Genomic DNA, 12,224 nt, shown 5'->3' with positions numbered 1-12,224 from the left:
TGCTGGCTTAGGGGGCGGCGGGTCCCGCCGATTCGGAGGAAGCCTCGAGGAGGTGCCACTTGCTCGCCTATGAACGAGTTAATGGAGCGAGCGAGTGAGGCTTCCCCTCCTCTCGCCCCCAGCAGTCCTAATCACTAATGATAACAATATTACTAGCGACCGGCGTGCACCGCTGGCTCCTAAGCCGTCCTAGCCAGATTTATTACGACGCTGTTTTACCGCTGTGGTGCGATATTTGCCTCCGCAGCTTTGCTGTGTGTGCGTATACGGTGTATCCGCGAATTGTTATAACTCACTAAACGCCCGGGATCAGACCACTGCTCAGTATTTACCTCCTTTCACCGGATTATTCGACGGGATGTGAAGGGATCTGTGAAAAACTCAAGTCCAAGGACCTTATCGTCTCAGGGGGAGGAAGAATTAACGACGTGAATGATTACATGTCAGCAATTTTAATCAATTGTTTATAAACAGAGTGAGAACGTACCACAATTATTCTAGCATTTACCCTACAAACTCGAATCTGTCACTTGAAACGCCAGTTGTGGTTCAACAGAAATAGAGCCCTGCGTTCGCCCTTGTAGGCTGATGTGGTGGCCGCAGCGAAGGGTGAGGATGCGGCGGAAGATTGTTCCTGAGGGAGGCGGAGGCCATCGGCGAGGTTGTCTTCGCCGAGGATCAGGTAGTAGACAGACCTGAGCCCCACGACGTTGAGGAAGTACCAAGAGGCGGAGGATACCCAGGAGGCATCGAGGGAGTGAAGCTCGACGCCGCGCTGAAGCATCGGCTTAAAACCGAGGGAGAGGGGAAAGGGCACCTTGGTCGTGACGAACCCGGAGAAGGTCCAGTTTATCCAACCGCCAACAAGGACCATGGGCAGAACGTTGGTCAGGTTGCACTTGATCATCTCGGAGAAGACGGCCGGGTCGATCATCCTCGGGGGGTTCGCCTCGCGCTGCAGCGACTGCCGTTTCTCGGCCCTCAAAAAGCTCTCAACGACGTCGCTCAAGTAGAGCTTCCGGGCGATGAAACCGACCTTAGGAAGCAGGTCTCCGTTCCTTCGGAGCAGCTGGATTCGCCGGAGAATCTCGCCGCTCTCCACCTCGCTGAATTTAACCTCTTTTCTCGTCGACAAACACAGACTCACGTAGTGACGGAGGACTCCGACCAGCAGGGTTATCACGACCAGAGGCAGGAACACCCAGCTTCGGATGCTGGGGTCGATCAGAAGCTCGGTCATCACGATTATAGAGTTACGGATCACCTGCTTGAGATGACGGACGAATGACGTTTGCCGAAAATCAAAACGCTCAGGGTTTGCTCTCGACATAAAAACCTGACGATCCGTCGATTGAATTGCGAAACGGAATTGACGATGATACTGAGCGTCGAATGACAGTATTGTGATTGTACTCCAGAAGTGGGGAGGCGCTTCTACTACGGGAGTAATTGTGAAAGGGTTTTTCAGTTCGCGGTGGATGGGGGTGGCGCGGGAGAAACAGTTTGTGCTAAATCAGAGCGTCGGTCGTTAGGGGAAGATATACAGGCTAATTAAAATAAATCTTAGGATGGAGTAATTATACGTGTATTAGCTGGGCTGGTAGGTCGGGTGATGGACGGTTGGGCGGCAGATGTACCCAAACACCTCTTCATTCCTAGATTTTGGTGATTTCGCAAATTTCGCGGATTTCCTTCCTCTGGACTCACGCCGGTGTTTGGGTGCCTTGGACTCGAAATGAACGGACTCGTCTTGCTCCGAAAAATTTACGGATTTTGAACAGACAGGTTATAAATGAAGTACGGTTGAGTTGATAATTAATTAACGATCCCGTTCATCACGCACGGATAGAGACGAAATAATTTTATTAATTTTCATTCCTGATGCATTATTATAGTACATTCAAATACAACGTCGAGCTGTAGCGTGGACAAAATATAATGTTCAACTGCAGGGTTTGCGCATAAAATAATATCCTTTTAGTCATTATTCACAACTAATCGAATGCGAAATTTCATTAAACAACTTAATGTACTGAATAACCCGATCGCGTAGTACTTTCATGCTGCGGGAAATTCATTATTTACGCCAATTAAAATAATTAAAATATTAGCAGGCATATACTGAAATCGTGCGGATGGGCGTACGTGTAACGTAAAATATTGATATGACCGGTCAGCAGTACCCACCTCGACATCACGGACTCAGCTGATGTTCCGATTCCGAAAACCCCTGCATCGGCATAAAGCTAGTCTCATTAGACATGAAAAATCAAATCCGAAGGAATGCCATGACCCACAAAATTCCGTACATCAAAAACGGATCGAGTTTTCGGACTTCTTGATATCGGAGCTCGAGCTTGATATCGGCTTCGTTAGATCCGATCAGTCTCTATGGGCACCTAATTGTACCAATATCGGGTAGCGTCAGGTTAATTAATTAACCCCGGAAGCCGGGAAGTATGGGGTGGTCGCATGACAGACAACGTTAATATCGATACATTGACAGAGCCAAACGGGGGCACGTGCATGAAATGGCCACGAGGCGAGCCGCGACGAGCGTCGACGATCCAGGGCGGGCGGTGCGCAGGCGGCACTAATGTCCTCGTGCTGGACAAACGAGGAAGAGCAGGACGGGGGAGAGGTGGCTGGTTACGGCGAAAGGGGTAAAGGGTGCGGTGGGTGGTTGGTTGGGCGAAAAGGGGGTGAAAAGGGTGGCGGAGGGGGGGGGGAGGGGTTCGGTGGGCCGTTATTGTTATCTTAGATTTATAGTCATAACGGATGGTACTACCACGGTAGCCAGCCACCCCGAGCGGTCTTATAATCACCCTCCACCCCCGGGCGAGCTCACCCTCGACCACCCTCTCAGCCCCCCTTCGCGCAGCTCGAGCCCGCAGTTTAAGTGATTTGCGACGTGGTGGAGCCGCCATGCAGATCCTTTTGCTGAACCCGGCGCACCTAACCCACGGCTCGATGCCCGAGAGGGATTAACGGGGTCCAAATTATTATACATTGCACAATAACGCGAAAGTAGTCGCTGGCTGCCCGGGGTGACTCGGGGGTGCAGCAGCCACGGATCTCTCTCTCTTTCTCTCTCTCTCTCTCTTTATACATACTTGGGATGTAACGGCAACGCCGCCTAAGGACCGCCGACTATCCTCCTTCATCTCGACCACCATGGGATACCTACGTATATAACATGCGCATTCGCTATACCTCCTCTACAAATCTTCGCTTCTCTTTTTGCAATTAGTTCGAGTGTGTACCGAACGGATTATCTACTTTTCCTTCTCTGCTGTTTTTTTCTTTTCGTTTTTTTGCTCTTCATTCAGGTAAGGATCAGCCGAAACTCTCGCCAAGTCACGAGTTACGATATCTCTTCTTCAAAAACTTTCTCAACTTCAACAACGGCTCAACCGTTTGCTGCTTATTAAATGTAACTGGAATTTCCCTACTCAATTTTCCTTGTGACTCAAGGCTGGAACGAATACTCAAACTTCAGGGAATTCGAAAAATTCAAACAGCAACTGCGAAGGATCCTACAGCACTTGTTCTTCTCTTGGCCCCTTTGACCATGCACCCTTTGAGACTCGTTCGAAACTCTTTCCGGCCTTCCTCGACCCTTCCAAAGAGCGGAATAAGGTCGGGACCTAAGACGGAAAGGTGGTGAAGCGGGAAAATCTTGAACCAGTATCCTGTAGGACCGCGGAGTGAGCTGTTGTGACGAGCACGTAGTCCTGCGGATGGAGGCAATCAAGGAAACCCACAGTCAGCGGCTTTGCTCAACTTTGGTTGTTACGGGCAGAACCTCTGTCTCCTGGCCTCTCGGCCTTCCCGCCCCTTTCCTTCCTTCCTTTCTTTCACCCTCGCCTCCTCGCCTCCCTTCGCCATCTAGCCACCGGAGAACGGGAATGGGATGCTGGCGGGAGGGGTGAAGCGGGAACTGCCACGCTAAGCGACACCATTCATGCACACGAGAATCCAAAGTTTCTCCACTTACAACGGAATAATAGTTACGAATCATTCACGGTATATATAGTTTTTCAGGAAATTTTTACGGCGAATATGCAACGGAAGAGTAATTTTGGCCAGTTTTTCTGTCGGAGGGAAATCGAAGGCAGTCGATCCCCGGTTGTAGGGTAGAAGATCCATATCGTCTAAAAAATCCGTGTTTTTTGATCGTTGCAGATCACATCAGTAAAATACAATGTTCGTGTAACTGATAAGAAGCAAGAAACTAGCAACAGTCGGTCAGTGATTTCTGCGATAAAATTCCGTGTCTCTCTATTCTCTGGCAAATTGTACTCAATTTTACAAAGCTAGATACGAAACAGATAAGCATTGGAACAGGCCAAAGATTTTCCGGAAAACGTAAAAATGTGCAGATATGTAGGCGATATGAAATTTACACTTATCAATAATTCATGCTCAAGTAAAGTTTTCGTCTCTCGAATAATTCTGTGCCAAAAGAAATGGCGTGGTTTGCTTTCGTCCCCCTGGGCGTGGAGAAATGCGAGAATGAAGAAAGCTGGTGAGAAATTTAAGGAGAAGGGAGTGAACTGTGCACGAATGTGAAGAAGCTACAAACGTGGTGAAAAAAAAGGTGGAGACCAAAGGAGGGTTGGAGAAGGATTTAACGGAAGCTGGAGCTCCTCTAAAAGCAACCTGCAACGATACGTCATTGCGGTAATGGTGCCATACGTCTCCACGTCTGCGCTGATCAACTTCACGCTTCCGAGCTTTCGGCCAGGGTTGTAAAATGGAGGAGGGGTAACTCGAGCCTGGCTTTTGCAAAATTTGCGTTTTGCCGAACAGTCAGATCTGCAGGTCATGACGAAAGAGAAGAAAAGAGATGCAGGGTGCAAAATTTGGCGAGTGTTTTGTAGCAGAAAAAAACGAAGCGCGAGCATCGGTGGAGAGGGTGAAGAACAGATTCTTGAATTCTGCTTTGCTCTCGGGATATCACTCAATATCCCTGAACGATCGAGGAGCGAGTATCGGTCGGGGCGGATCAACCGGAGGTAGCTCGCAATAATAAAAGATTTTGTTCTTCTCGGCGAGAAGTTGATGGAATTCCATAGATCTCTGTCCGCGACGAGACAGAGTCGGTTGGATAAGCAGCCATTTAAATGCAACCGATGTGTCTCGGGGAGCTATTACATCTGATGGACGGTTATTGACGCCCTGGCTTATACCCACCGACCCAACCCGACCCCGCGAGCCGAGCCAGAGAAGCCAGCTCCCAGCCACCCCCGCATCCTGGGGGAGCTGGGGCGGATTCAGCTCGACGTGCAAGTGAACGAGGAACGCGTCGTGGCGATACGGCGAGGCGCCGTTGAACCGCCGCGACGCCGCGCGTCGGGACGCCGATCCACGGGGCGCGCGTCACCCTGCGAATTGCCTGCGAAGTCGCGGGAAAAGTGCTGTTGTTCGATTCGCCCGGGGTACCGGGGAGAATACGAACGACCGAATTAGGAATTTACGCGGCTGCATCGCCGTCGCTGCCCTGAGCGAACCTCCTCAGTCCTTGTCCGTAAAACGCAGGGAAATGCGAGACGCGGAAAACTTTCGTGGCTTGATTGTCGTTTGATCACGATCTTATTCGCCGACCGTCTTAGCTCCGCTTAATTGGAGGTGACTGGATCCTCGGACACCTTCTTCCAACCGGAATCAAGATGCCGAGCGTAGTACCTACGTGTCAGCGAAAATTGATCCAATTTCGACGATCCGTGCCGCGATCTACCTCGTGTACCTGCAGCCATCAGCTGCGGAATACTTATACGGAAAAAATATGTTTTACAGATGCAGGGCGTGTCATTCGATTGCCGTTACACATGCTTATTTTCCTCCAAATAACAATCATTTCGACAAATTTATTGATGTGAATAAAAAATAGGAAAAAATTCGAGCCTTTTTCGGCACGCGTGTGTGTGGGTATATGTGTGTAGCGTGTTTCACAACCGCGTTTGCTCCCGTTTCCAACGATTTACGTCATCGCGGGCAACCTCGAGACTATCCGGACAACTTGACGGAGTTGACTTCGCGAGACCGAGAGCCAGTGCACGGGGAGTCGGAGAGAGACGGAATCGATGTATACGATTCTGTTTACTTCCATTTCGGGATTTATACCTTGTTACCGGTGTCATTTCACCGACGTTCGGATAAATAAATTTCAAGTCCAAACGTCGAGAAACTCCTGCTGGGTATACGGATAAAATCTTCTGGAACACGCCGTCCCCCTTCTCGTTGACCCGTACTACTTAAATTCAATCTTTTCCTTCTCCGCAGTTCCTCTAATGAATTGAAGCTGATCTAGACAGAGTTTAAAACTTCCGCATCAATTTTTCAGTCCAATACCTTCTCCTCTCACGATGTTTAGTCTGATATTTTATTCGTTCGTAAGTTGTTGTAAATTAGAGAGAAAGAAAGAAGAAATGATCATGCATATGTCCGCATACAATTATCGGATTTCAACAATTACATCCGAATCTTATTCACGACTGTCGCCCCAATCGTAAAGAATTCTGGAACTACTTTGCGACGAGGTGCGATTAGCGCGATGGGTGGCTGGGCCGAGGCGTAGGTAGAGAAAAGGGAAGGGGGATGGGGGGAAGTTTGCACGGGGTGTAGATATTATCGGAGCAGAAATATTACTTAGAAAATTGCCGCCCATGACTCCATCCGACTCGTTAATTACCGTAAATTACCGTAAATTACCCATAATTATAAGGACAGTAAAAGTTTTTACTATCGTCAAGGGGCAAACAGCTCGCGAGGGGCTGTGATGCAGAGTCTCGGTGGGCCTCTCTTCCTCCCCCTCCTCTTCTTCTTCTTGCAGTCTGCGAATGCAACGAACCGAAACCGCCACCTGCTCCCGAACGCCATCAATTTGTGCATCCGATAATGAGACGTTCGCCATTTCAGGGTTCAGAAATTCGGCCCACTCAACCTTCACCGCATTCTACTGTAACCTTTTCCCATGGTTAAAGTGCGGATAATAAAAAGTATTATATATTGTAGGAATTTTTTCGTAGTTTTACGGTAGTTTTATTCCCCCATAACATGTCTCTTCTTTCGCATAAAATCTGTAGGATCAATTCCAGAACGTCTCCAAAATGTAACGCGAAGCGGTCGAGTGGAAGGTTGCCTCTAAGACTGCAGGTTTGAGGGTGAGGCGTTTACGCGGTTGGGAAAACGCAGGTACAACTCCATCGGTCAATCTAACTATTACGCAATACTCATTCGTACTTGACAAGCGGATGTATTTGCTCACAAGCCACCTGTTGCTCTGCTCGCACACTTCACCAGGCGGTTGAAGTTTATACTCTGAAAACGTTTTAAAATGGAGCAAAAGAGAGAGAGAGAGAGGAAAAAAAAGCTCGGGCACATACATACTCCCGCATTTTTCTGGTCCTCCGCCGCGAATTCGCGCGACATCCACGTTCGATGATATATGTATAATAGACACGCCGAACAATGGTCTTTGGGAGTTTATATCTATACGCGATGGTAAAATCTGTGCGATTAAACGAAACTATTGCGGGAAATTTTGAGAGACGAGGATGGTGCGCGGATCTCATTGTGAGGAAATTTAATATTCGCGATAATGCAAGCGCGAATTGCGATTGCTCGACGGTTGCGGATAATTGGCACGGTGGGTGGGAGAGAAATAATCACGGGTGACAAAATTTTACTGCAATGCATTTATTGATAAGGTTATAATGTGCGATCGAAGTCTGTGCAGGTCAGCGTTGATAGTTTGCTGCAGCTATGTTATTTCACCCGTCATATTTCCACGGTTAAATCCAGTGGCTGGACTATACGCGAATCGGACGATGCCTGCAATGATTTTGTAATGAATGCGTCGCGGTGCGGAGCGACGTCACCGCATCGGAGCCGGTGGTCTGTGTTACATAAAGTGTATTCATGGGAATGCAACGAATATATCATTCATAATTTGTTCAGAATGGTTGTGATTTGTAGCCGGCGATGTGCAGTGAGCTTCACTTTCTGTCTTCCCTCCCTCCTACCCTCGTTTCGCGCCCTTCTCTCTCTCCCGAGCGTCACCCGCCAATCGGTTCCTCGCAGCATAGATTGAAATTAATACCCAATAACGATTGTAAATCATTAGGGAAGCGCCATAGCCACGTTAAAACTACGCTGATGTTCACTCGCTCCTATAACGGTAGGCAACGCGAAACATTCTCGTCATTTTATGTAAAATATAAAAAAAAAAGATCAGCAATTTTATTGATAAATTCTTTCTCCATCAATTCATTGATCATATTTTCAGGCCTGGTTGCATGTAAAACAGAGTTTTTAGAGGGCAATTCTTCCTTTTTAATTCAAAATTGAATTGCGTTTAGCTATCAAGCTTTCAGTTTTTTCAACCTCGCAATCAACTTAATAATCTGTTCATCGTAATATAAATTGTAAGATTTTCGATATGATCGGTAAATTTCTCGACAAATCCGTTAAAGTTGGTCAATCATTTTATTGATCCGAAACAAATCTCCCTCTTAGTTTCCTCCTTCTTACTGATCTCTCGCTCTAGAGTAGATCTGCGATCAAATTGAACTGAATTATGAAGGCCGTTAGGACCAGGGAACGTCCGCCGCCATAATTCGAACTTTTGGTTCACGTTCTGAGCGCGATAAGATCGGCAGTATTTGGCTGAGTGTAATCTCATACTTCCTAATAGCGGGCCGGGTTCGACGGTATAGCTTAGTTAGCTGTATTACCTACACCCATTGCAGAAGTGATTCTAAGCCAATAGCAAACACAAGTAAATCAAGATTGTTCGTGATTTGTAGTTGCGGGGTTTGGCTCGGAGTTTCATTGTTCAGATACGGGCTCCGTATCCCTGTTCCTTTCGTCCTTGATCCTTGGCTATCGCTTATTTGGATAAAGACGCCTTAACCCCTTCCCGTTTCGCCGACAGCTACGTTTGCAGAGAGGATCAAGTTCCACGTGTTGTACGTAACACTGCACAGTAGCAGTACTCCATGAATGTATTCTCGTCGTCAAAGGGCGCAAATCAGGCGTTTCTACCCCTTCGAGAATAAGTTGCGCAGTTGCATTTCTGCAACGCGAAACGATGCGAACGAAAAAAATGGGGAAACACGTTGCCTAAACTTTGTCACAACGAGGGGTTATAAACAGGAGGGAACAAATGATATTCAAAATTGCATCACGGAAAAATATCGGCAAAATGTTTGAAACAGTGATAGCCGAGGATTCGAATTTATTCGTAGCATCCGCAATAACTTTACGCTATAAAAGCCATCAACAAATCAAATTTTGACGTGATTCACTGCCCGGGTATAAATACCGAGGCAGCAACAACACCACCAGCATCACCAGCACCAGCAGCAAACGGGCGAGAGCGCCGGTTGCGGGGAGACGCCGCTGACATCGACAGACATGTGTTTTCTCTCTTTTTCCTGGCCATTTATTGTTTGATGCTACGAACAAACAACAACAAGTTTACTTTTGACCCAAGTCCATTACGACCGCGAAACAACCCCCGTTCTTCCAGTCCATTTCAAAGCCACCGTCCAATTCGATACGAAATATATAACCACACTTTAATTTCACAATTTTTCCACCCTACCTCTGCTCCAGGATACAGGCTCTGGAATAAATCAGTTTTCACGTCTATATTGAAATGGCCAACAACAATTCCTGGAAGCGTTAATACGCCCCCAGTGTACCGTGATAATTACACTCTCGTCATACTTTGTACTTTATATATTTTGTAGAAAGATGAAAAGGTTGCAGGACAGAAAACGTCTGCAGACTGCTAGCGAGTGGGTATGTATTTTAATTCTGGTTCGTTGAAACCCTAGTCCTGGCGCTGCGGCAGCTTATTACCCCCTGAGGTGTATTTTTTTTCTTCATTCGAAATAGAAGAAAGAAGAGATCTTAAAGAGTCTGGGAATACGCGGGAGAACATTGCGCCTTCCACCGCCCGAATCTTCTCCGCCAAATAATGAGGCGAGCGCTCTTTCTCTCGGTGCTGATCTCCGCCGTGAAGAAAGGATGGAAAGGCAAGCCCGAAGCAGCCTAGAAGCATCCTTGATCCGCATCCCCTCGAAGTCAACAAAAACCGCGAATAAAACAGCTGCCGAATTCTCCGCGCAGCAGTCCCAGGTTAAATTCCTGATTCTTGTCCGGGTGTTTACGGCGAACCCGTGACGGAATCGCAAATGTATTCCACCGTTTCCGTTCGCGCACAGTTGCGATTACAACGTCACATACAGGGTATAAGATACAGCGCGCAACACTTTGCGGAGTTAGGGGTGAGGGCGGCGGGAGGGGAAAGGGGCCGAAGAGAGGGTGGCTACCACGTGGCGGGCGCACCGAATGTTCGGATTATCACCACGTCGTCGGGCGTCGGTGGGGTTCCGGGGTCTGCGGGGGGCGTCGAAGAGATAAGAACACGGCTCGCGTCACGTCCCGGTTTGAGTGTGATGGCCCTTCCCGCTTTCACCCCCCTTCTCCCTCTCCTTCACACGCAATATATACCTCCGGGAGGCCGGAACGAGGCCAGGCTTCGCGAGGATGAAGGGATGAGGGGAAGGGGAGGGGGAGGAGGGCTGTTTCCTATTCCCTATTGCTCTGCCAAGACTCTAACGGCGACGACGGTGTATCCGTAGCAATTTGGCCGCTAGTTAACGGCTATAAATACTCATAGCATAGGACATCGGGACGAAATTGCACCCCCTGTCTCCAACCCCCTAACGCCCCCCTCTCCTTCTCCTCCTCCTCCTCTTCTTGTTCCCCGAATTACGGATCTCGTTATGTTTCGCAATCGGATCTGTCCCGTGACCCGGGCTAATCGGACTATATGTGGTCGCAAAAATTTGATTCTGTTGGATCATTGATAAGCTGGATGAGTTTTTTTACGTATGCATGGACTCGGGGTTATCCTCTTTCGCTTGGCTACTTTGTGTTGCTCGCCGCATGCAGGATGGCAATAATCAAGGAGGAAAAGTTAACATCGCGCTACTCGGTCGGGCGTGTCTATATCGTTTCGAGAAGGAGCCTCTGGGAGCCGAAAGGGTTATGGCAGTCAAGATAGCGAGCCAACGCCGGCATGGTTGCGAGTTGCGGGGGTGAATCGGGCCGTGGGTGGTGGGTGGAAACGGGGGTGAGGCGAGGCGAGGCGAGGCGAGGCGAGGCGAAGCGGGGAAAGCAATCAGAACTTGGGCCATTGCTAGATATTACGGAGACGTGAGAGATGTCTCCTCAATCATATTAATTGTCGAGATAACCGTCGCTTCACCGGCAATGCTATTCCACCGTCGGCTCGACTCCTCTACTCTTACCACCCTGCACGGCACTCGCCCGCTGCAAGTTGGAAGCCATGTTGATATATCCAGTCCTACACAGTATACATATACCTACCGGCAATGTGTACCTCTGTATGTAAGTATGCCATGGATATGTGCAGTAATATATATATATATATATATATTTACCCTGGTAATCCAACGTTTCGGGGGTGGCTGCACGGAGACCCGCAGTTAGCAAACTTTACAGAAATTAGTTCCCGTTTTTGTCAATTTGTCTCAGGTTTACATATCAGTGGAAAAAAACGAACTCGTGCCAGCTACTGTACGCGGTTTATAATGCAACGTTTTCAAATCAGTGTCACACTGTTGAGATTGATTTTTCAACCCCATCTTCCAGTGGGCATGGGAAGAAAAGAGCTTAAGCTAGACATCCTGCGTTTATATATTTCTGCACGATGAAATCAGAGAGCATTTTGCATTTCTTGGGGAATCAGCTACTACTGGGAAAAGGTATAAGAGGAGACGTAGATTTTTATATAGAATACATGTATATGTGTGTGTGTGTGTGTGTGTCTGTGTGTGTGTATTCTCTAGGTACATAGAGAATTTCATTTCGCATATTCTGAAAAATACTGAGTCAGCCCCGGCTTGCTCAAGGGATCAAGGCACATATTGGACGCTTGTATAGATATTGTTTCTGATGCAACCCGATAACGAGCGCGCAGCTTTCCATGCCGTTTCGCTACGTTCAGTTCTCTCGATATCACTCGCCTGCTGACTTCTTGCTATTTCCCTCTGAGTACCCTCATCTTGACAGGCACATGATCGTGACAAATCCAAACTCCGCACCTTTATATTTCCCAGCAAAAATACATATCGCTAAACACTTCGTATCCGGATGAGGATGTAGTTCGTGTCACGACGTTGTCT

General features: G+C 48.0%; 1 protein-coding gene across 1 annotated transcript; it reads right to left on the bottom strand.

Moving 5' to 3' along the window:
- Positions 1–526: 526 nt before the first annotated feature.
- On the bottom strand, positions 527–1,240 carry LOC124405943 (ER membrane protein complex subunit 3-like). The gene has a single exon (XM_046881211.1). It carries the CDS (start codon positions 1,238–1,240, stop codon positions 527–529), a length of 714 nt encoding a protein of 237 aa, XP_046737167.1.
- Positions 1,241–12,224: the final 10,984 nt, after the last annotated feature.

The sequence above is a fragment of the Diprion similis genome, chromosome 4, assembly GCF_021155765.1.
Source record: "Diprion similis isolate iyDipSimi1 chromosome 4, iyDipSimi1.1, whole genome shotgun sequence".
NCBI classification, from domain to species: Eukaryota; Metazoa; Arthropoda; class Insecta; order Hymenoptera; family Diprionidae; genus Diprion; species Diprion similis.
This window is presented reverse-complemented; position numbering and strand designations above follow the sequence as displayed.

Bases quoted from the DNA above. Each gene is read 5' to 3' on its own strand.
- LOC124405943 (XM_046881211.1), bottom strand. From the start codon at position 1,240: ATGACCGAGCTTCTGATCGACCCCAGCATCCGAAGCTGGGTGTTCCTG.